General features: G+C 35.3%; 1 protein-coding gene across 4 annotated transcripts in view; it reads left to right on the top strand.

Moving 5' to 3' along the window:
- Mre11 (MRE11 homolog, double strand break repair nuclease) overlaps positions 1-26,434 on the top strand; it is an 84,435-nt gene that overhangs the window by 45,006 nt on the left and 12,995 nt on the right. For all 4 annotated transcript variants that reach the window (XM_047519206.1, XM_047519205.1, XM_047519207.1 and 1 more), the window contains 6 exons: positions 1,312-1,438; positions 2,957-3,057; positions 4,153-4,326; positions 9,108-9,170; positions 16,860-17,079; positions 18,590-18,670. In XM_047519206.1, coding sequence (XP_047375162.1) covers positions 1,312-1,438; positions 2,957-3,057; positions 4,153-4,326; positions 9,108-9,170; positions 16,860-17,079; positions 18,590-18,670 — 766 coding nt within the window. The remainder of the gene's footprint in view (positions 1-1,311; positions 1,439-2,956; positions 3,058-4,152; positions 4,327-9,107; positions 9,171-16,859; positions 17,080-18,589; positions 18,671-26,434) is intronic.

Genomic DNA, 26,434 nt, shown 5'->3' with positions numbered 1-26,434 from the left:
CCACTCCCGACAAGGACACAGTATTTTTTTTTTTTAAGTGATATGGTGATTGGATGTAGGGGTACTCACTAGCCTACATCCCAAGCTCTTTTTATTTTTTCAGACAGAGTCTGGCCAAGTTGCTAGGACTGGCCTGAAACTTGCAATCCTTTTGTCTCTGTCTCCTGACTAACTAGGGTGACAATTGTGTGCCACTGTACTTGGCCATAGAGATGGTTTGAAGAAGATGGCGGCTTTGTACTTGAGCTTATAGGAGGTAGAGGAGTGGAGAGAGACATAATAAATATCAAATAAATGAACATAATGAATAAAAGGATGGCACCAACTGTGATGAAGAGAGTGGGTGGGGTTGTGATTAGGTCAGGGTGTTCTGGATAGGCTGTGCGATGCTGGTCCAAAAGCATGTGCCGAGAACAGCTAGTTTAGTGAGGGTATCTCTTCAAAGGAAAGCCGTACTTCTCTTTGTAAAGGATTGTTTACCACTATATACTTCTCTAGAAGAATCTTCCTTGAGAGAGATTGTTGGTTCCATTGAGATACCATCTTTTGAGGGTAATCGTTTACCGATGCTCACAAACTTGATTCTTTCCTACTTGGATTTTCCCAGCATTTGTCCTTGTCCAGTTTGAAGACATACATATCCCTAAGATATAGAACAATGAACTAATGTCTTTAGGGCTGCCATTTTGTTTTGCTAGGAGTTTATCTTTTTGTTTGAAAGTTTAGAAATTTGTTTAGAAATTCCATCTCCTTTTCAGACATTATTCCTGGTGGGTACCTAAACATTGTTGTCATTGGAGATATAATCATTCCAATACTGTGGAAATTTTTGCTGTAACTTGAATCTATCAAAATATTTTGTGGGTTTTTTTTTTTTTTTTTTTTTTTTTTTTGGTACTGGAGATTGAACCCAGGGGCATTTAACTACTGAACCACATCCCCAGCACCTCACCCCCTTTAAGCTTTTTGTTTTGAGATGGGGTCTCGCTAAGTTGCTAAGACTGACCTCAAACTTGTGATCTTCCTGCCCTAGCCACCGGAGCCACTCAGATTACAGGTGTACATCACTGTGCCCAGCCAAAATATTTTGCTTTTAAGTTTATGAACCTTCCAAGCATTATTTTCACAATTGAATAAATGGTATACCAACGTGATCCTTAAAATGTATTGTAGAGAATTAATTTTTACAAATTTAAAATATTGATAAATAAATATAAAAATGCCAAATACAAATACCAAAGAATGAGTGTGTTTCTCAAAAATTGGCAAATTATTATTTCCTAACTTTCATACGTTATTCTGTATTTCCAGGTGGACTATAGTGGAGGTTTTGAACCTTTCAGTGTTCTTCGCTTTAGTCAGAAATTTGTAGATCGAGTAGCTAATCCAAAAGATGTTATCCATTTTTTCAGGCATAGAGAACAAAAAGAAAAAACAGGTAAGCTAGTTATTTTTACACGTTAAAGAATGCTATTGCAAGACTTATGTAAATTCATCTTTGGTAAAATAATATAAAATTGTTATAGAAGATGTTTTAGTTTATTATAATATCTTAGACAAAAAAAATGATGATTGGAATAATTAAATCTTTTTCTTCTATAAATGAGATAGTTGTTATTTTTTAGACCTGTGGATTGATGAAGAAATGGAAGGCTTTCTTTTTTTTTTTTTTTAATATTTTTTAGTTGTAGATGGACACAACACCTTTATTTTATTTATTTATTTTTATGTGGTGCTGAGGATTGAACCCAGTGCTTTACACATGGTAAGCAAGCGTCTACCACTGAGCCACAACCCCAACAGGAAGGCTTTCTTTGTAAAAATAGTTTTTCTAAACAGTGCTGCTGTGTAATAACATAGACTTTAGACATTTATTGTTCAAAATAAATATCTGCTACTTTCTATACACTAATAAATATCTGCTACTTTCTATACACTATTGATATTCAGAAAATATATTTGCAAATTATGCATTATTAAGTATTTTGACACTATAGTGTACAGTGGATTAGGAAGGTGTCAAACTTTTGAAGTAACAAGTCTTGTAATGTAATTTGGTGTTTCTGATGATCTAGGTAATTAATTTCCCATTAAATTTCATAAAATCTAATTGCACTTTTAAACATTGATAAAACAAAATCAGTGACTGAAATGGTGCTTTCTCATAAAAAGTATTGATAACGTTAACTGTAGAGACTCTTCTTAGAACTATTGAATTAGAGAATTTTCATGGAAACATGTCCCTTGTTTAAAAGTCAATCTGGTTTTTATTAGCTCAGATTTAATGGGCTTCTGTTTTCACAGTCAGCTCATTACTACTATTTTAGAAGAAAGAAATTCAAACCAGAGAATCATATTTTTATGCTATGAATTTGAAATAATTGCCTCTTGATAATGATCTACTTTAATTGTGCTTCCTTATCAGTTACTCGAAACATCATAAGTGTAGTGTTCATAAGAAAACAGAATTACAATAGTACCTTGCTTAGTTGAGTTTTGTCCCTGGTGAGTTGTATTCTATTGGTTCTTTTTTTTGTTTAAACTTCAGTTGCTCATCCCAAGGTACTGGGGGTTTTACCCATGATTGCTTTTGGGTAATTGGTGCAAATGTCCATACTGTGAAAAAGGTAATGTTCTTAGTATTGTATTATCATGAAAGTTGTTTTGACTTTATGCATTTCCTGAAAGGGTCTTGGGAACCTCCAGAGATCTGGGAATCATCTTATGAGAACAGCTGCAAGAGACATACTTCTTGGAGATATGGAAAGGAATACTAACTGTGGGAAAAGACTAGCTATTAGCAAAGGTGACTGCAGTGTCTTGAAATGTACCATATTGGGCAAATCGGCAGTTAGAGTTTGGCCATACCTCCTCACTGACAGCAACCTGCAGTGAGTTTGGCTACTTTAATGTATCAGTAGAAGCTGCTGTTTTTTTGATGGTCTCATTTTTCTAGGAGAAGAGATCAACTTTGGAAAGCTTATCACAAAACCTTCAGAAGGAACAACTCTCAGGGTGGAAGACCTCGTCAAACAGTATTTTCAGACTGCAGAGAAGGTAATTTCTTATAGTTTACATTTTGAATAATGACTAATCTTACAATAATAGATTTTAATTTAGGATACATATAATTGATAGTTTAAACAAAATGAATCCTCACAGTGTTGCCATGAAGTAGGTAGGGTGACATTTAGTTACTTTCATTTGTAATTACTGTACATCAAGAAAAAATAATGCTTAGTTCATGGTTATTAATATCATTATCAGTGTGGCTATTATTATTTTTATTATTGTTGTTATCCTCTTTTTTGTCTGTACTGCAAAAGTCAGTCCAGGATTTGATTTTCTCTTAATTTGTATGTAATTTCAGAATTACTTTACAAATACATCCACATGATGGTGAAGCCATTAAATCTAACCATTGGAGTAAATTATGCCACTCTAAGAGCCTCTGGTTGTATAAAAACAACACAGATTTGTTACACCATTCTGTAGGTCAGAAATCTGACACAGATCTCACTGGACTGAAGCAGGGTGTCAGCAGAATTGTGTTACTTCCTGGAAACTCTACAGAAGAATCCTTTATCTTTTCCAGTTTCTAGAGGTGCCTGAGTTTCTTGGCTCTTTGTCCCCTTTATCCATCTTCAAAGGCAGCAGCGTTGTATCTCTGACCATTTTTCCACAATTACATTTCCTTCTGACCCCCTCCTTCTGCCTCCTCCTTCCTTTTTCTTGACCCTGTGATTACCCTGGTCTGTCTTGGACAGTTTCTAATAATTATCTCCCTGTTTTACATTCAGCTGGTTAGCAGCCTCATTTTCCTGCATCCTTCATTTCCCCTTGCTGTGTAACATATTCACTTAATCTCTACTAATCATCAGTGCCATTTCTGGACCCTGTATCCCAGCCATTCAGGCCTCTTTACCTGTTCTCAACTCCCCTTCCTTTTCTAGGTTTGACTTTGTTTTTTTGACTCTTAATTTTTGTCACTGGGCTAGATTTACTGTCTTCCAATTTTTTTTCCTTCAACAACTGGGTAACTTGTTTGACTTTTCTCTGATAATATTATTTTGTAATTTTCCTTGCTCATAGGTACTTATTTTATGAGGAATAGATAATATTTCTGCATATAGTGATTTGTATCTCTTTCAGAATGTCCAACTCTCACTGCTAACAGAAAGAGGGATGGGTGAGGCAGTACAAGAATTTGTCGACAAGGAAGAGAAAGACGCCATTGAGGAATTAGTGAAATACCAGTTGGAAAAAACACAGCGATTTCTTAAAGAACGTCATATTGATGCCCTAGAAGATAAAATTGATGAAGAGGTGAGAAACTAATTTGGGTGTGTAGGCCTATTTAGATAGTCTCTCCTGAAGAGTAGCTCTGAGTTTTTTTCTCATAAACCAGTATTTAACCTCTCTGATTTGTTCAGTTTCCTCATCAATAAAATTGAGATAATAAGGTGAAGATTAAATTAGAAAATGTCTAGAAAGTACCCAGAACAGTCTTACATGTGGTTAGTCTTGTGATTGTTAGCTTTGTTCCCTTAGAAAACATCTTTTCCTGAAAGTGAGCCTTGTAGGATGAAAATGCCTGTTCATTTCACTGCTTTAGTAAGTTTTGATTGGGCCTTAGAGTCTCATCTATAGGGTGCATTCTCTCTAAGCATAAAGGCACTGGAAGAATCACAGAAGACCATTCTATAGATTTGACTATATTAGATGTTTAAATGTTTGCATGTCAAATTTGTCAGAAAGCAAAATTAAAAGGTATTGACTTGGAAATAGTTATATGTGGGTAGAAGAAAGGTTGATATTCTTAATATTAAATAGTTATAATAAATCCCTAAGAACATTTAAATATTTCAATTGGATAATGAACAAAGGGCATAAATAAATGGTTCACAAAAGAAATATAAATGTCTAATAAGCATATGTAAATGGTAGTTAGCCAAGGATAATCAAAGAAATTAAAGAAATTTAGATTAAATGTATTTTTTATTTGTCAAATTGGGAATGATTTGAGAGAAAGAGTAGTTAGTACATTGCTGTGGGATTATGTTCAAACAGCCTTATTGGAAAGCATTTTGGTAGCATATATGAAGAGGCTTAAGAAGATTTACTCTTTACATGCTGGGAAATTTTTCTAAGAAAATAATACAGTAGAGATTTGTGTATAAGTAATTACTCTTAGTGTTATCCACAGTAAAGAATAATTGGAAATATCTTGTTACATTCAGTGTTGGCACATACACAATATAGAATTCTTTACAGCCATTAAAAATTACATTTTTGCAGAACTTGGAAAAATATTTCTAATATAATGTTAAGTGGGAGACTAATTCTAAGGATGTAGAGCTATACACAATAGTATCCCACTTATTTTTATTGTATATGTGAGCGTATGTGTCTGCATGTATATAAAGATTGAAAGTATTCCAATATATTATCAGCAGTTATATTTAGGCATTTGTGTTATAGGGGATCACTTTTTCTGTTCCCCTTAAACAGCAGAATAAAACACTGTTTTGAAAACACATTACTTAGGTTTTCATTTTGAATTTACTTAACATGGTTTTCTTAAAATCTTATGGTGTTATTATGTAGCTAGTTTTATTCATTACCAAGTATTTTTAAAATTGAGGCATGTAGACCATACTCCAAAACTACTCACTCTGTCCCTTTGGATATATTATGTTTGAGTTTTTAGTACAGGTAGATTTCTCAGGTGAGTATAAAAATATAAAACATGACCCAGACATCCCTACCTGCAGTGACACCTTGACTCCTGAGCTGCGGAGGGCTCACTAGTGTGTTTAGAATGGTGGCTAAGGGGCTGGGGAAATAGCCCAGTTGGTAGAGCGCTTGCCTTGCAAGCACAAGGCCCTGGGTTCGATCCCCAGCACCCAAAAAAAAAAAAAAAAAAAAAAAAAATTTCCTAGAATGGTGGCTAAGAGTATGGACTGTGAACCAGACCACCTGTATTTGAAATGAAAGCCCTGATTGGCTCTGCACCCATCAGTGAGTTCTCTAACCCCCTGTGCCTCAGTTTCCTCATCTATAAGATGGAGGTAATAATGGAACCTCCTTCAAAGTTGTCGTGAGGATTAAAAGAATGAGTGCATATGAAGTCCTTAGAATGCTGCCATATGCACAGTGCCTGCTCAGTGTGTTTATTGTGAATTTCGATTCTCTTTTACAAATGGTGGCATTTTCAGTATGCTATATACCATCTGAACCGCTATTACATACTATGTCATCTTTTAAAGAGATTATTATTTTTGCATCCCTCCCTGAATCATAACAAACATACTGATATTTATGCTTAAAAACCAACTCTCCATTCCATTTCCCTTTAACTACTGCACTATTTCTTTGTTCCTCCTCTTTTTGAGAATTGCTTCAGAGAATTTTCTCCCTCCTTTTCATTTTAAAACCATCCATCAAGCTTTTGATCTCATCATTCCATGAAGCTGCTCTTTTCAATGTCACTGGTGACCTCCTTTGCTAAATCTACTGTCATTATTCTACCTTAAGTGTCCCTGGACTTCTTGAAACATTCTCTTTAGTGGCTTCTGGGACTCCACATTTTAAGGGATTTTTCCTGCCTCATTGGCTATATATATATATATATATATATATATATATATATATATATATATGTATTATATGTATTTTTTTTTTTTGCTTCTTTTATTTATTCATTTATTTATTTTTTATTGTAAACAAATGGGGTATTCTTAATCTCTGTTCTTGATTCCTCTCATCTCCCTATCCTCTGAAATTAGTGTCCCCAGAACTTAGTCCTGGGACCTCTTCCTCATCTTTTCATCCTCTTTGTAACCTTGTCTAGCTTCCTGTGTTTGGTGGTGACTTTCAAAAGTCTAGCCCAACCTCTCCTCTCAGATCAAGACTCGAATAGTTAACAGCCTGCTAGATAATTCCATTTCAAGCTTCTAACAGTCCTAAGTTTAGTGGCTCATCCTCACAGTCCACTGTCAGACCTGCTGTCCCTTTACAGTTCTAGTGAAAGCACCACTCTTTCAGTTGCTCAGCCAAAAACTTTGAAGTCATCCTTGACTCCTGTCCTTCTGTCGCCTGTATTCTCACTGTCTAGAAATCCTTTGGGCTCTTCTGTTAGAATGTGTGCGGTATTTGACTACTTCTTACTACCTTTATCACTACACTTGGTCAAAGGCATTGTCTGGGAGTTTTCCAGTAGCTTCCAAACTGATCTCCCTGCTCCTATCCTTTCTCTTCTTCCACTGTCCCTCCATTCTGTCCTCAATTCGGCTATCAAGTGATCCTAACAGATTATGAATCTAGTAACTCCTACCTTAAAAAAAAAAAAAAGTTCTTATGGTTGATTATAAAGCTTTATTCGATCCAGCTGACTTTCTATTATTTCTTTATCTTCTGTCTGCTCTAGCCACAGTGACCTCCTTGCTGTTTCTTAAACATCTTAGGTATGCTTTTTCCTCACTCCACATACTTTTTCCTTTGATTTTAATGATTTTCCCTAAGTATTTTCATGATTCATTCCCCACCTTTTAACATCCTCACTAATATATGACCTTTGCCCTGAGGCTTTTGTGATGATTCTATTCAAATGCAACTTCTCCCTAACACTCCCTGTCCCTCTTCCTGCTTTGTTTTCCTCTGAGCACTTTACAGGCTTTTTGCAAAGATTTCACAGGTTCAAATGGTTGAAAGGATTCACAAGACTACTGGTAGCACATTCATTTAAGGTTTTTAAAGGCAAAGGGTATATAGTAAAGTAAGAAGTAAGGCATCTGTTGGCATCTGAGGGACACCAGGCATGAGCTCTCCAAGTCCACATTTGCAAAGAGTGGTCCTTGGACTGAACACTAAGGTCTGTGCAGAAGTTCCCAAGGAATCCTTTTTTTTCTTTCTGTTTTTGTACCACGGATTGAACCCAGGGCACTTAACCATTTGGCCACATCCCCAGCCCTTTTTATTTTTTATTTTGAGGCAGGGTCTCACAGAGGTGCTTAGGGCCTTGCTAAGTTGGTGAGGCTGGCTTTGAATTTGTGATCCTCCTGTCTTAGCCTCTGGAACTGCTGGGATTACAGGTGTGTGTCAATGCTCCCCCCACCCCCCCCACTCCAAGGAGTCCTTTTATGCCCTCTAGTCACATAATCAAGGTCACATGATCATAATGTGTAGGTTGAACCCATCAGTAAATGCACTGACCATGAGTATGCCAAAGGCTCTCCTAGGATAATCCTTTCCAATATTAACTGTATTAAATGGATCCTGGATACCTTATAAAGACAATATAACTTCTTGTTTTATTATTGGCTGACCTCCCTTCCTCCCTCCCATATGCACACTAGATTGTCAACTCTGTGAAGGCATAAGTTTTTTTTTTTTTTTTTACTATTTTTTATTCTCATTTCCTACATAGTACCTGGCATGTAGTAGGTACTCGGTAAGTATGTGCTGAGTACATTGTTAAATAAATGGGGCTTGTCTCTAGTATATAAGATCCTTGTGAACAGCATTCATTAAAACATGGGATTTGTAGTTCCCCTCTTGCTTCCAGAGCCACAGTCAGGAAATATTTAGTAGTTGACTATTAAGAAAAATGGATCCTTAGGGGCCCAGTCACCTCAGATACTGTTTTAGAGAGCCTCCTATTTGTCTTGTAGCCATGTGTACAAGAGTGAATTGAGCGATGTAATAAATATTTCAAGACTTGTAAAAGAGAAATACTTGTTTTTAACTATTTACTGAAATATTATACCCATAGGTATTAGGAATGTTTTTTCTTTGCAGTCTGACAGACTTTTTTAATGACCTGGAACATTTTGGCAAAAAGTAATGTAGTTTTGCTTAGAACATTGTGTGTGTGTGTATTCACATACATATATATAAATAGACATTTATTTCAGAAAACATTTCTAGCATTTTAATTTAACTGGAAAAAATATGACTTCTTTAATCAGGCTTTTGTGAGACAAACTGTAGTTAAATTTCCAGGTTTTATGTTGTAGTGAAAAGCATTTCTTAATCAATGGTAGCCCATTATTTTATATTTACTTAACTGGTAAGCAACATTAGTGACTTATTCTGTTATGATTTAGGTACGTCGTTTCAGAGAAAGCAGACAAAAAAATACTAATGAAGAAGATGATGAAGTTCGAGAGGTAATTTTCTTGCTGTAAACTTCTGTACTCATATCTTAGTTTGTTAAAATAGAATAACTAGTAGGTTTATTTAGAACAGTCAGTCCAGGGGTGTGGTGGATAGGAGTGAGCAGGGGATGCCTGAGAATAGCTGCCTTTGATTTATTTGTTCACCTTCAATTTTCTTTATGCTGGCATTGCTATTTTTTTTCCTTTTGCTTTTGTCTAAAATTTATTTTATATATTGTGGGAGCAGGGATACATTTAAAAAGATCCCTTTCTATTAGAATAATATCTAATTGCTACCAGAGCATCTTATCTACGTAAGATAAAATTTTATCCTGATATTTTTGAAATCCATTTTTTTCCCTTGGTACTGGAGATTGAACTCCAACCCTCATGTATACTAGACAGATATTCTAAGCTGATATTATTTGGGACAAAAAAGAAGGAACTTACTGTTTTGGTTAGCAATGTTATCCTGAGTAAGTCGGCAGTTTCTGTTGTCCAGTCTAAATGTTAAAATTAGCTGGGGTACCATCATCTCTGTCTTTGTCTTTGCAGATTAGGAACAACAAATTAACAACTACCTTTTTAAGTTTTGAGGCTCTATCTAGTAGAATTTCCCACCTCTGTTTAGTTCAATCCAGTGATTGAAGTAGTTTTTCTTACTTTTTGATTGTCCTTAGTGTTTTATGACTGCCTACTAGTATTCAAAAGTTATCTCATAAATTATTTCCTCTTAGCTTTTGATTGTTTTCCATCAGCAGACATTTTGAATAGTTATGAGTTACATGTTTTGTTTTTTATTAGAAATACAAATTAAAGGTGTGATCTATGTTCTTCAAATTTTCTCCATTCACTATCTCTAAAGAAAGTATTTATTGAATTCTTTTTGATAGGTACCTTACTTATACTCTCTTTGTTCCTTTTACAAACGAGACTGAGATGAACTCAAGGTCACCTGGTGAGGTTGGAATTTGAACCTATTTTAACCTTGAAATCTAGATTTTTCCACCATCCTTTGTATTATCAAAGTGTTAGGTTATAATAAAAACACATGGTCAGCGGATTACTAAAAATTAAAAACTTCTAAAATTGTCATGGACGACATCAAAATCACTATACATAGATGCAACTGCTGTGACTTTTACAAGTTGTTTTTTGAAAGCTAAGTTGTTTTTAAGAGCCAATAGATTATGAATCCCTTGCTACCATTACATTTGTATTCCTCTTACAAAGTGCTCTTAAAATAGAAAAGTTTGCCAGGTAGCAAAAATGTAGGCTAGAAAGAAGTATTCTCTTCTGCTTCTTGAATCATCTGGCTTAATTCTGATTACCTCTCCCCCCCCACCCCACTCACCCCTCTTTTCCTTCAATCAGTCCCTCCTTCCTCCATTCTGGTCCCCCTCCTATCCCCCATTATGTGTCATCATCCGCTTATCAGCGAGATCATTTGTCCTTTGGTTTTTTTGAGATTGGCTTATCTCACTTAGCATGATATTCTCCAATTACATCCATTTGCCTACAAATGCCATAATTTTATTATTCTTCATAGCTGAGTAATATTCCATTGTATATATATACCACAGTTTCTTTATCCATTCATCAATTGAAGGACATCTAGGTTGGTTCCACAGTCTGGCTATTGTGAATTGAGCACCTATGAACATTGATGTGGCTGTATCTCTGTAGTATGCTGATTTTAAATCCTTTGGGTATAGGCCAAGGAGTGGGATAGCTGGGTCAAATGGTGGTTCCATTCCAAGTTTTCTAAGGAATCTCCACACTGCTTTCCAGAGTGGCTGCACTAATTTGCAACCCCACCAGCAATGTATGAGTGTACCTTTTTCCCCACATCCTCTCCAACACCTATTGTTGCTTGTATTTTTGATAATTTTTGAGATAGAATCTTAGTGTAGTTTTGATTTGCATTTCTCTTATTACTAAAGATGGTGAACATTTTCTCATATGTTTGTTGATTGCTTGTAGATCTTTTGTGAAGTGTCTGTTCATATCCTTAGCCCATTTGTTGATTGGATTATTTGTATTCCTGATGTAGAGTTTTTTGAGTTCTTTATATATTCTGGAAATTAGTGCTCTATCTGAAGTATGAGTGGCAAAGATATTCTCCCACTCTGTAGGCTCTCTCTTCGCATTGCTGATAGTTTCCTTTGCTGAGAGAAAGCTATTTAGTTCGAATCTATCCCAGTTATTGATTCTTGCTTTTATTTCTTGTGCTATGGGAGTTCTGTTAAGGAAGTCTGATCCTAAGCCAACAAGTTGAAGATTTGGACCTACTTTTTCTTCTATAAGATGCAGGGTCTCTGGTCTGATTCTGAGGTCCTTGATCCATTTTGAGTTGATTTTTGTGCAGGGTGAGAGCTAGGGGTTTAGTTTCAATCTGTTGCATATGGATTTCCAATTTTCTTAGCACTGTTTGTTGAAGAGGCTATCTTTTCTCCATTGCATATTTTTGGCCACTTTGTCTAGTATGAGAAAATTGTATTTATTTGGGTTTGTGTCTGTGCCCTCTATTCTGTACCATTGATCTACCTGTCTATTTTGGTGCCAAAACCATGACGTTTTTGCTACTATTGCTTTGTAGTATAGTTGAAGTTCTGGTATTGCGATATTCTGTTTCATTCTTTCTGCTAAGGATTGCTTTAGCTATTCTGGGTTTCTTATTCTTCCAGATGAATTTCATGATTGCTTGCTCTATTTCTGTAAGATACATCATTGGGATTTTAATTGGAATTGCATTAAATCTGTATAGCACCTTTAGTAGTATGGCCATTTTGACAATATTAATTCTGCCTATCCAAGAACATGGGAGATCTTTCCATCTTCTAAGATCTTCCTCAATTTCTTTCTTCAATGTTTTGTAGTTTTCATTGTAGAGATCTTTTACCTCTTTGGTTAGATTGATTCCCAAGTATTTTTTTTTGTTGTTTTTGAGGCTATTGGAAATGGAGTTGTTTTCTTCATTTCCCTTTCAGATGTTTCATCGCTTGCATTTAAAAATGCTTTTTAGATTTATGCGTGTTGATTTTATAGCCTGCTATTTTGCTGAATTTGTTGATGAGATCTAGAAGTTTTCTGGACGAGTGTTTGAATCCTCTAAATATAGAATCGATTACCTCTTTCAATTTAACAGATTATAGAAATACTTTCTTACTTTGGGTCCTTTGTGTTTGAAGCCATGAGTTTCAATTTTTCATTAATCTTTTGAAAGGATAAAAATGAGGACTGGGAGTATGACTTAGTGGTAGTGCCCTTGCCTAGCATGCATGAGGCAGTCCCTGGGTTTGATCCCCAGCATTGGGAAAAAAAAAAAAAAAAATAGTAATACATAAGGAAGGTAGGAAAGGATATGACACTTTTCATATTGAAATTTTTCAGAGGAAAGAATTTATAAGTTTAGATTTTCAGCTATATTTTTAAGGCTTTTGCAGGTGACCAGTGCTTCTTAGGTGTCTTATCCATTTTCTGTTGCTCTTAACAAAATGTCTGAGGCCAGGCAATTTATAAATAGTAAGCATTTGTTTAACTCACAGTACTGGGAGCTGAGAAGTCCAGAGAACATGGTGTAGTTATCTGATGAGCACCTGGTCATGCCTTTCTGCAGGGTCATCACATGGTGGAGGACATTACATTTTGAGACTGTAGTGTACTAGAGAGAGCTCATTTTCATAATAAAGCCTCTCCCTTGATAACCCATTAATTTATTAATCCATAGATGGATAATCCATTTGTGCAGAGCCATCATGACCCACTCACCTCCTGAGGGTCCCACTTCTCAATACTATTAATATGTGAGTTTCCAACACATGAAATTAGGGAACTCATTCAACCCACTGGTAAAATTTTCAGCATGCCATACATAGAATATTAAAGTTTTTCAGCTTTGGTGATTGATATTTTGATATTTTCCCAAGATGCAGTTCATAGCTTTGCATAATAATTTAGCTCAGAATATGAATCCTACTGTAGTTGCTTAAATTATTTAAACAAACAAAACAAAAATATAAGTTTTTCCATTTAGGTAAAAAAGCATTATATTTTAAAACTCTTGTTCATATGGAAAAAATTAAAATTTTTTTCTTTAATTATAAGTTCACATTGAAACAGAGAACCAAACAGTAAATATAAGACTTTGTAGATCATATGTGGTCTCTATTACACATACTAATTTTTTTTTTTTTCGGTGCTGGGGATTGAACCCAGGGCCTTGTGCATGCTAGGCAAGCTCTCTACTAACTGAGCTATATACCTAGTCCTTTTTGTTGTTTTTCATAGCTTTTTAAGAATATAAAAACTATTCTTAATATGATCCACAGTACTTAGTTTATCTGGTCTGATTTCTTAATGTTCTATCTGAATTAGAGTTAGGGTTGATAACCTCTTTCAAAATGTGATACTAGATATTATTGACAGATTGAAAAGGTAGTCCACACAATTGACTTGCAAATCTTATATCCATATAGCCAAGGGATTAATATTCACGATGTATTAAAAAAGACTTCTACAACTCAACAATAACAAACCCAGGTCAAAGAGTGGGCATAGGACTTGAATAGACAGTTTTCTGAAGGTTTACTAATGTTTAATAAACGGTGGAAAGATACTCGACATTACCAATCATTAGAGAAATGTCAGTCAAAACCACAGTAAGATACCACCTTATACCCATTAGAATGGCTACTAAGAAAAACACACATAGAAAATACCAAGTATTGGCAAGAATATGGAGAAGTTGGAGCATTGTACTTTGCTGGTGAGATGGAAAATGGTGCAGCCAATGTGTTCTAAGAAAATTAAACAGAGAATTGCCATATAATCTAGCAGTTCCATACCTGGATATATAACCAAAGTATTGAAAGCAGGGTTTCAAGTAGATATTTATATGACAGTGTTCACAGCAGCATGACTTAAAATAACCCAAAGATAGAAGCAACCCAAATGTCTGAACAAATGAGTGGACAAACAAAATGTGGTACCTACCTGCAATGGAATGTTAATTAAACCTTTGAAAAAGAATGAAATTTAGATATGTGCTACAACATGGATGAATCATGAAAACATGCTGAGTGAAAAAAAATCCAGATATAAACAGACATCTGGGTATAAAGTTTCATTTTGGGATGATGAAAACATCCTAGAAATGAGTATACTCCAAAATCTGCATAGGAAGGGTAGAGTTAAAATACTCTTCAAATGTAATGTTTGAGGTGATGAAGATGAAGATACAGTATTTGGGCAAAGAAAAAAATGTAAAATTTGGAAATGATGGTTGGTAATTCACTTCAAGAAAAAATAATTGTAATGGGACATATGAATTTAAATTTTTTCTAGTTACTGCCACATTATGGTAAAGATGATATCCATTTGCCCTGTCATGATAGTATGTGGGAGTGCTTATTTTACCCTCATCCTTGCCCTCATGATGTATTGTTACATCTTTTGATCTTTAGTGAATCTTAGAGGTGAGATAGTACTTCTAACTGCTGTTTTTAACTTACACTTCCTCTTTTACTAATATGTGAGTAATTTTTATGTTAAATCACTTATTTGAAACACTTGTTTATTTTCTTTGCTCCTAGTTTTTGGGAGTAGTTACGACTTTGGTATTAATCTATTTGGTCAGTCTTCTCTCCCTCCCTTTCTTTCTCCATACACATGTTAGTATAGAATATTTGGAGTTTTTGCCATGTAAAGAAAGTTTATCTACCCATTTCTGAGGCTTTTTTTCCTATTTATTTATGTGAAACTTATTTATTTAAATTGAGAATGGCTGGAGAGTTAATTACGTTTGTGGCAGCCAGGGAGTTAAGCATGTAGGTTTTTTCATTCTTCATTCTATTAACATAATGAATTGTATTACTACATATACTATTATTGACACATCCTTGTATAATCACTTCCTAAACCCTCTAGTGATGGTATACTGATCTTTCCATATGTTCCTGGATTCTCTTTCTTTGCTTTGTATCCATTAGTAATTTTCTTTTTGTACATGCAGTCCTTTGTCAGTATCATGTTGTGCTGGCTTTGCAAGCATTTGGAAGATTTCTTTCCTTGTGTTCTGGAACTATTGAAGTACCTAGTGGATTATCACTTTGAAAATTTGGTCAAATTTACCTGTGAAATTTTTCATTTGTTCTTTTTGGTGGTGTCATTCTTTTAACAGTATTATCTGATAGTCTTTTGATAACATGTTTTTTCTTGGTCAATTTATATTACTGATTCTCCAAATTTTGTACAATAGCGTCATAAATTTTTATTTTTCTTAACTTTTTGAATACTGAATTAGTTTAGTTCATATGCCCTACTCCACTTCATTTCCATTTCTACCTGCATACCTTGTTCCCATCTCTTCATTTAGCCCTGCCTCTCCTTTGTGGTACCATAATGCTTAGAAATGCTTTGGTCACCTATTCTTAGATTAAGAACTTGCTTTTCCAAGTGAGAAAGACTCTTGTCATAGCATCTTGAGATATCTGCATCAGTTTTGGAGAGCTCTACGCTTCCTGAAGTCTTCTCAGTTTTCTCCCTCAACCAGCTCAAGTGTTCATTGTGTTTATTCACCCTGCTTCATAGATTGTGTGTTTGGGGTTGGAATTATTTTCTAGTTTTATTGAAAATGCATTTTGGGGCTGGGGTGATAGCTCAGTTGGTAGAGTGCTTGCCTCACAAGCACAAGGCCCTGGGTTCAATCCCCAGCACTGCAAAAAAAAAAAAAAAAAAAAAAAAAAAGAACAGAAAATGCATTTTGTTTTTGTACTCCTTTTACATTTGGCTAGTTTAAGTGAAGAGACCAGGACAAAATTGTTTTTATTCAATTTTTAATTTAAAAATCTGTATTCATTTTAGGGTTAGAATATTTGATTAAGTCTCAAACTTGTCTTTTCTAGATGGTTTCTTATCAAATTAAGAAAATTGTAAGCCAGGCATGGTGTGCAGTGCCTATAATCCCAGCGGCTCGGGAGGCTGAGGCAAGAGGATCACAAGTTCAAAGCCAGCCTCAGCAAAATTAAAGATGCTAAGCAACTCAGTGAGACTCTGTCTCTAAATAAATTGTAAAATAGATCTGGGGATGTGGCTCAGTGGTCGAGTGCCCCTGAGTTCAATCCCCGGTACCCCCCCCCCCCACCAAAAAAAAAATTGTGACTTATTCTTGGTTCCTTCTCAGACCTTCAGTTGTTTTTAATATATTCACATTTGTAAGAGATTACTTATTGTTTTTCTGATTATAAAACTATATTTTAGGAAAAGCATATCGTAAGGATTGTCAAGAATAAAAAAAAAAGAAAATAAAAGTACCCTAAAATTTCATTGCCTAGAGAAAATAGCTACTTGGTTTTTTTTTTTTTTTTTTTTTTATGATTGCTTATTAAGATCCCATTCTAAACAGTAACTCACAAAAACCAATATTCCTTCTAGTGCTTAAAATTTTGATTCTTGAAATTATACTTGGATTGATCTTTTCTAAAGGTTTCACTTTACAGGTAGTATTGTAAATTGATCTGATAGATAATAGGCATTGAATTGGATTGGCAGGGTATCTCTCCTTTTTGTACTTTTATAGCACAGTTAGTGGAAAATAATAACAGACAATTTGACAATATTAACTGTTCATCTGAAAGACTAAATTAATGATTGTCAAGATGCTGCATTATCTTCTGATGTGTGTTTTCCCCTGTTACACAGGCCATGAATAGGGCCCGAGCTCTCAGGTGCCAATCGGAAGACTCTGCATCTGCCTTTAGTACTGATGATCTCATGAGTATGGATCTAGCAGAGCAGATGGCAAATGACTCTGATGACAGCATCTCAGCAGGACCCAACAAAGGAAGAGGCCGAGGCAGAGGTCGAAGAGGAGGCAGAGGGCAGAATTCCGCATCGAGAGGAGGGTCTCAAAGAGGCAGAGGTTAGTACTAAATATTGTCTTTTGCGTACTGCTGATTTGGAAGTTGAATGGGGAGTAGCACCTAGTATCTTGTGGTCAGAATTGAGTTACAAATTTTTGTTTCTACAACACGATTCTTTAAAAAATGTTTTTTTCTTTTTTTTCTTTCTTTTTTTTTTTTGGCAATAATCAGGATTGAACCCAGGGTCTTGTGCATACCCAGCAAGTGCTACACCTCTGAGTTAACATCCCCATCCCTTTTTATTTTATTTTATTTTTTTACTTTTTGTTGTAGATGAACATGATACCTTTATTGTATTTATTTTTATGTGGTGCTGAGGATCGAACCCAGTGCCTCATACATGATAGGCAAGTGCCCTGCAACTGAACTACAGTCCCAGCCCCCTTTTTATTTTTTATTTCGAAACAGTTTCACTATGTTTCCCAGGCTGGCTTTGAACTTGTGATCAACCTGCCTTAGCCGGAGTAGCTGAGATTATGAGATGTGCACCACCATGCCAAGTTAGAGTTTGATTTTTATAATGCAAAAGGCAGTTTTTAAGTTTTGCCATGTACCTTTTACTTAAGTGAATTTTGAATGTACACACGAAACATGGTTTTAATTGTTTTTAGCCTATAGTTTTTAGAGCTTTATTGTATTTGTCTTATAGTACCCCATGAGTACACTTATTGTCACATTTTCACTCACATGCGCAAATATGGATCATTAAGGAAAATGGCTAGCTAATGACTACTCCAGATCGTGAAAGTATTATTTTTGTTACTGTTACAGGTAAAATACCTATAAGCTTATAAAGCGTACTCCACAAAATTTGTTTAAAGAGGAAAATTACCCCCCCTGAAGTAATTTGATTTTTAAAACCAGTTGTTAACATTAGTTTTCATCTCTGTGTTTAATGTACTATTGTTGTCATTGAATAGTCCAGACAATGGAAAATGATCATCCAATGACTTCCTAAGGTGTTGCTTCAATCCATCCCTAAGGAAGTTTCTTGTTTTCATTAAATATTTATCCAAATGAATTTTAAGCTGGCAAAATGAATAGGAAAATCTTCAGTGAGAGAAATCTCCATCTTCTAGTGATATCATCATCCTTATATTTATAATTTTTTTTCTGAAATATTAAATGGATGAATGTGAATCAGACAGTGTAAAAGTATAGTCTCTGAAAATTGATTGGTCAGACTCTATATTTTCTAATATAGGCCTTTGGCTCTTTACAAACTTTTTTTTTTTAATACTAGGGATTGAACCTAAAGTTACTTAACCACATCCCCATCCCTTTTTAAATATGTTATTTAGAGACAGGGTCTCACTGAGTTACTTAGGGCCTCGCCAAGTTACTGAGGCTGGTTTTGAACTTGTTCTCCTCCTGCCTCAGCCTCTTGAGCTGCTGCAATTACAGTTTTTACAAACTTTTGGCATATCTAGCTTTCAATTTTGGTGGTTTTTGAAAAAGCCTTAGTTACTGGTGGGATTGTATATTGACTATTCATTATTCTAATAACAGGTACTGGTCTGGAGACTTCTACTCGAAGCAGGAGCTCAAAGACCACTGTATCAACATCCAGAAATATGTCTATTATAGATGGTGAGTACAGGCTGCAAGTGACTATCTAGCAGTGCTTACAAATTCCAACTTAGGGAGATTGAGGAAACCCCGCCCTTAGAAGCCCTCATTTATTTGTATTGCATTCATTATAGTTCAAAGAACTATTAAGATCACACAATAAGTTATTCTTTAAAAGATCTTTGTCATGCATCAGAACTGTTAAAGAGAATAAACTTTAGCAATGTTTTAAATAATTTTTTTTCTTTCTTAGAGGCCACATCTTTTAATTTATAACTCAATCTCTACATACAGTATTGCACAAATTATGAGTAGATCAACAATTATATTAATAATACAAACCCATGAACATTTACATAGAACTGCTGCTCTAGGTTTTGGTGCATTTTGTGCTAGGTACTTTAGTAAGTGGGACAAACACAAAGGAACTCAGCTTTTAATTTCTTTTAGATTTCTTTTAAATTTCTTTTAGACACATAGAATTATTATTTACCTTTGACAGAGGGATCATGATTGCATAGCAAAAAGAAAAGCAATGAGGTCCAATGAGAATGGGATCTAATTAATATAAAAATAAAGGTGGAGTAAGCTGCCTTGTAAAGAATTATTGTCACTCCCTTAAAGGAAGTTTTTTAGCCCTTATTGAATGACAGCTGACATTAGAGAAAGGACACAAACATCAAATTGATTAAGACTCTCTCATTTCCTTACTTTTTATTGGTGCATTATAGTTGTGTGTAAAGGTAGGATTTGTTGTCACATATTCATATGCACACATAATGTAACAATATAATTTTGGCCAACATCATTTATCAGTAGTTCTCCTTTCTTTCCTATCCTCCCTCCCCTGATCCCTTTTCTTTGCTGTACTGATCTCCCTTTGATTTTCATGAGATTATCTACCACCATCTTTACTTTCCTTTTTCTTCTCTGGCTGCCACATGTGAGAAAGATATGACGTTTAACCTTCTGAGTTTGACATTTTTTGCTTAACATAATGTTCTCAAGTTCCACCCATTTTCTTGCAAATGTCATGATTTCATATTTCTTTATGGCTGAATGAAACTCCATTGTGTTTATATACCTCAGCTTTGTTAACCATTCATCCATTGTATCCACCTCAGCTGGTTCCACAGTTTAGCTGTTGTGAATTGTGCTGCTATTAACATGGTATGCTTGAATTGCTGTGGTGTTATGACTTTAATTCTTTGGGATAAATACCGAGGAGTGGTACAGCTGGGTCATACAGTAGTTCCATGCCCAGTCTTTTGAGGAAACTCCATTACTGATTTCCATAGTACTTATACTAATTTTATAATCCCACCAACAGTGAAAAAGTTTCCTTTTTCTCCACATCCTCTTCAGCATTTATTATTGTTCGTATTCTTGATGGCTGCCATACTGACTGGAGTGAGATGAAATCTTAGCGTAGTTTTGATTTGTTATTTCCCTAATTGCTAATGATGTTGAAAATTTTCATATATTTGTTGGTGATTTGTATTTCTTGTTTTGAGAAGTGTCTGTTGAGTTCATTTGCCCATTTATTAATTGGGTTATTTGATTTTTTTGGTGTTACGTTTTGAGTTTTTACATATTCTAGATATTGATCCTCAGTCAGAGATTTAACTAGCAAAGATTTTCTCTCATTCTGTAGGTTTTCTCTTGATCTTAAAGTGTTTCCTTTCTGTGCAGAGCTTTTTAATTTGATGCTATCTCATTTCAGAAGCTTTTTAGTTTTATGCTGTCTCATTTCTTTACTCTCAGCATTATTTCCTGAGCTTTAGAGGTCCTATTGAGAAAGTCGTTGCCTGTGCCTATATGTTAGAGTGTTGACCCCATGTTTTCCTCTAGGAATTGCTCAGTTTCTGATTTAATTCCTAGATGTCTTTGATCCATTTTGAGTTGACTTGTGCAGACTGAGAGATAAGGGTCTAGTCTCATTTTTCTATTGTGGATAACCCATTTTCCCAGCACCATTTGTTTAAAAGGCTCTTTTTTCCAATGTATGCTTTTGGCAACTATGTCAGGGATCAGATGACTGTAGATGTGTGGGTTTACAAGTGAGATTCTTAAAGAACCTTCTTACTAAAACTTTTAAATGTATTTTTTAATGAGTTTTTTTCCAGCACTTTGGAGAGCCCCCGAATATCCTTAGCTTTTGACTTCAGAAACTGAAGAAACCATTGCCAGGTAGGGAATGGTGTCCAGGGAGATGATCTTCTTTTTCTGATAGGTCAGATACAAAAGCAAAGAAGGAAAAAAAAAAAAAGAAAAGGCAGCATAATGTATTGTAAAGGGTACAGGCCAAGTTCAACTCAGTTCAACATGGAAAAACTTCACGTCTTCAGACAAGCCCTCGCTGTCCTAGGTTGTTTATGTGTAAATTAGGAATGATAATCCATATTGTACTAGGCTTTTTTGAAAAGAAAATAAGCAAAATGTCTGGCACGTATTAGGCATTTATGAAGTGTTGTTGTCATTATACAAAATGAGAAAAAGAGGGTAAAATAAGATGTGAACATTTGCATGTTACACCACCAGAAGTTGGTTAGCATGCCACTTTCAGAGGCTAACTTGCAGGTGCCTTTGCTTTTACCCTGATGACCTTTGCTTGTGTTGGCTTATTTGTTTTATGTGAAGTTTTCCTTGACACAGTGAGTAGAATTAATCATTTAAAATAAGTCTTCCTCTGCTGTTAAGATATCAGCTGTTAAGATTGCTCTTTTTTTTTTTTTAAAGTAATCTGTTTTTTCCCTCATCTTGTTGTCTTTGGTGTTCTGTAGTGTTGCTCTCATAAATCTAAATATGGTGTTCTTTTTTATCCTGCTTAGGGTTTATTGCTTTATAAATCTCTGAATTGGTGTTGTATCACTTCTAGAAAAACCTTGGCTGTTATCCCTTATTTTCTCATTTCTATTTTATTCCTCATTCCTGGGTCTTTGGTTAAATAAATATAAGACCTTTTCATTCTTTCCTTCCCAGTCTCTTGATTTCTTTTGTATTTTCTGTTTTCCTGGACTACATTCTGAATAACAGTATCTGATTATTGCCTTGACCTGCCCTGTGGCTAGTGAATAGTTCTGTGAACACAGGTGGCGGGCAGATTAGGAAAATAAGAAATTATAAGAAATAAAGACAAAGATTCGATTATAGGTGAAAGTGGGACTCAGTGGGTGAATTAGTTCTGCTGGGGGTCTGATCCAACAATTAGCAAGGCTTCTCGTGTTTATTTTATAGGTTTTAAACATCAAAGGGATTCACTGTGAAAAGGCTTCTTGAGGTGAACAAGAGGAAATTGTGAGCAAAACAGTTTAGTTGGGGCTTATCAGTGTACATCCATCTCTTCAGCTGCATTGATTGCAAGGCTTTTGAACTAGTAAATTCCATGATGAGCGTGGAATTCTCCCAATCAACAGGAGTCACCTGCAAATGGGCTTTTCTCTGGGAGCCCTCAAACTGAAAGATTCCCAAGGGAGGCCTCTCCCTGTCCAGGGTTACACACTTCAAAGCAATGATTCATTTGCAGCTCCCGACATCTGATCAATCTTCTATTCTGAAATTCTTTTGAATTTTTAGTTTTGTTTTTAAGAATTCCCTGAAGATATTTTTAAGTCTCTTTTATTTTATGTATGCATAGTAAGGATACTTGTTTTATGTTTTGTGTCTATAACCTAATGTCTGAATGTCTTTGGCTTCTTTCTGTTGTCTCTGTGATTTCTGTTTTTGTTGTTATTCTTGGTGATTTATTTTCCTGCATGTTTTGTTATCTGTTGTACCTAGAAAATTGTCAGTAGGAATAATCAGACCTTGGATGAAGCTGTGTTCCTCTGGAAAAGATCTGTCTTTGTTTCTCCAGACTTCTAGGGCACCTCGAATCTTAGGCCACTTAACACTTCACAGAAAAAGAAATACAGATGGTCAATGAATATATGAAAAAGTGTTCAACATCTCTAGCAGTTAGAGACATGCAAATTAGAACTACACTGAGATTTCATCTCACTTCAGTCAGAATGGCAATTATCAAGAACACAAGTAACATAAATGTTGGTGAGGATGTGGGGAAAAGGTACACTCATACATTGCTGGTGGGACTGCAAATTGAACCACTCTGGAAAACAGTATGGAGATTCCTCAGAAAACTTAGAATGAAATCACCTTTTGACCCAGTTATCTCACTCCTCAGCATACACCCAAAGGACTTAAAATCAGCATACTATAGTGATATAGCCATGTCAATGTTCATAGCAGCTCAGTTCACAATAGCTAAGCTATGGAACAACCTAGGTGCCCGTCAACAGATGAATGGATAAAGAAAATGTGATACATATACACAATGGAGTATTACTCAGTCATAAAGAGAAATGAAATGATGACATTTGCTGCTAAATAGATGGAACTGGCGATTATCATGCTAAGTGAAATAAGCCAATCCCAAAGAACCAAAGACCGAATGTTCTATGTGATATGCAGATGTTAAGTAACTATAAGGGTAAGAGTAGGGAAGAATAGAAGTACTTTGTATTAGACAGAGGGATATGAAGGGAAGGTGGGGGGGATGGAAACAGGAAAAATAGTAGAACGAATCAGAAATTACTTTCCTGTGTTCATTTATGAATACACAATCAATGTAATTCCACATCATGTACAATCAGAATAGGAAATTATACTCCATATATGTATGTCAAAATACATTCATTTAGTCATATACAAATAAAAAGGACAAAAAATGAAATATGTACATGTATATACATATGTATATATATATGTATATATGTATTTGTATGAAACAGGCCAATTTAAATTATTTATTTTTCTAATAAAAACATTATTTTGAGATAAATGTAAAATAATACAATCATAAAATGCTTTCGATTAAAAAAAAGTCTTAGGCCACTTAAAACTAAATACATAACTTGAGGGTTGTTCGGGCCAGTCAGGTGACATGCACTTGTGAAATCTTGTTTACCTTTGCTTCTCTCTTTGCCATTGGGGTGCCAACTTATGGCAGGGAGGAAATGCCTCAGGCTCCCACCACCGATAGGCTTTGGCTAATGGTAGCACTCCCTTTTCTCTCCAAGACTCTCAAAGCCAACATTAATGTTTTCCTGAATGACAAGTTCCTCAGGGAAAAGGACTGCTTACTTCTTTGAGTTCTAGCTTTTCTAGTTTGGGCCTGGTAATTCTGTACTATGTCATGTGCTCTTCAAATGCCGCTGAGATTTTTCTCTTGTTCGAAGTAGCACATGGATGGTTTTCAGAAGTGTCATCTGAAAAACAGTGAATAGATACAGAGATTTTATCCTTACTTATTTGAAACTCACATGTAGTACCTCCTTTGCATTGAGGACTTTAGCTCTTATAGTTTGTGAGCATGTTTCACTTTCTAGTGTCAGCTTCTTTCAGAACCACTATGCCAAGTGAGACTTTGAAAGCATCTCTTAACAACTGCTGCTCCATTATCCATTGAGAGTGTGGAATAAAGTCCCTCTTTGTGTAGGTAGACAAAGGGACTAGTTATGGTGCTTTAAGAGATTCACAAATTGGAGACTTCATTTTTTTTTTACTATTTAAAAATTTGTTATTTTTAGATACATATGACAATAAAGTGTATTTTGACATATTATACATAAATGAAGTATAACATTTTAATTAGGACCCCATTCTTGTGATTGCACGTGATGTGGAGTTTTACTGGTCATGTATTTATGTAGGAACATAGGAAAATTAGGTCTGATTCATTCTACTGTCTTTCCTATTTCCATCTCCCCTCCCTTCCCTTCATTTCCCTTTGTCTAATCCAGTGAATTTCTGTTCTTCCCCCAACCCCCTTATTGTGTGTTAGCATCCGTATATCAGAGAAAATAGTTGGCCTTTGATTTTTTGGGATTGGCTTATTCCTTTTAGCATTACAGTCTCCAGTTCCATCCATTTATTGGCAAATGCCATAATTTCATTCTTTTTTATAACTGAATAATATTCCATTGTGTATGCATACCACATTTTCTTTATCCATTCATCTGTTGAAGGGTACCTAGGTTGTTTCCATAGTTTCGCTATTGTGAATTGAGCTGCTATAAACATTGATGTGGCTGCAGCATGACTTTATTTTTTTAAAGTAATAGTCCCCTGTGGAAGAGGCTATGTCAGTAAACCACATTAATTTGAAGCTTCAGATTCTCTGAGTTGTTTTTGAGGCCCAGATCTTATTGTGGTGCTTTGGGCAGTGTAGCATTATGATTCAGAACCCAGCTCTAGAGTTACGCCTGGTTTAGTCCAGTCAGGTCAGCTCTTCACCTGCCACCCTTGCACTGTAAGTGCTGTGAGAAGAGTGACTATGTCATTTTTGTTCATCGTTGCATCCACAGTGCCTCGCATATTGTAGATGCTCATTAAATTCTTGAGCTTGACTGGGTGAAAATTACCTAGAGATTGAATAGCATGAAGGTTCAGGTCATGGTTCTGAAGTCAGAAAGACCTTGATTTTACTCCTAACTCCTCTGTTTTCTAGCTGTGTGTCCTTCAGCGGGTTAGTATGCTTTCCATCTTGAAGTTTCAAAATCCTCATCTCTAAAATGGGGTAATGATTGTTTCTACCTTATTGAGTCATGTTGAGAATTACTGGGAAGATCTGTGTGAGGTATTTGCACATTGTCTATACATGATAGGCCTCAGTAAGAATAAACTGGGATTATTCAATAAGCCTCAGATCCCTGAACTTTAAAATGGCAATGTTGTACAGACCTCATGGAATAGTTATTTTAAGTGAACTTAAGTATTCATGGTATTGAGCATAGCACCTAGTAAAAACTCATTAGATTATCACTTATTAGTATTAGTGGCAGGTTTAATCCCCCCTCCAGTGCTAGGGGTTGAACCCAAGGCCTCTTGCGTGCTAGGCAAGTGCTCTATCACTGAGCTATATAATCAACTTGAGAGGGATGTTATATAAATCCTGAGTCAAAATTTACTTTTTATCTAATTGATTTGATCTCATAGTTATGCTAATTTAACTGATTACCTCCAGTATTTGAACCTTGTTTTGAAAAACAAACTCATGTTTTTAATATGAATGTGTGAAATATTTTTATCAGGTTAGATTTGGTGTTTTTTAAATTTCTAACAAAATAACCATGGGCTATTAACTGTACTTGTCATCACATTGGGACAAAAGCAACATTAAAACTGTAACTTGTAGACACCCATTGTAAAAGGAGAAGTGAAGAGAAAAATAAAAGCCAAATTATAACAAGCTCCATGGAATATGGAGATTTATTGTTTTGCTGAGAACAGTAGAAATTACAATTTTAGCCAGCGGCAGTTGTAAAGAAGAGTTGATAGCTCAGATTTTTCCATTGAAGTTAGCAAAGGTCGGTGACTGAGCAACTAAAAGACACCTCTGCAGTCACTGCTTTTATGTGTAATTACCACCGTGAAATCCACTGCTGCTGCTGCATTTACTGCCACCAACAGCTCCTTGTATGTGAAAGCCCACCACCCACTAGTCATTTGCCAAGGCAAATCCTTTATCCTTTCAACAATTTTCTGCATGAACTATTAACACTGTTTTACAGATGAGGATAGTGAGATTTAAAGAAGCCAAGGAACTTGCCATAGTTACCCAGTTAGGAAGTCAAAATGAGTCTAGCTCCAAAACCAGACCTCTTAACCACTGTATTATATTGCCTTTATAACAAAATGTGTGCTTATTTTTCTGATAAAATTAAATGTATTTCATAAACCTTAATCTTTTTCTGTCCACTGAGGATTAAAAGAAAGATTTCTTCT

Source organism: Sciurus carolinensis, chromosome 11 (genome assembly GCF_902686445.1).
Source record: "Sciurus carolinensis chromosome 11, mSciCar1.2, whole genome shotgun sequence".
In the NCBI taxonomy this organism is placed as follows: domain Eukaryota; kingdom Metazoa; phylum Chordata; class Mammalia; order Rodentia; family Sciuridae; genus Sciurus; species Sciurus carolinensis.
The sequence above is the reverse complement of the archived record's forward strand: the minus strand, read 5'-3'. Positions and strand labels throughout refer to the sequence as shown.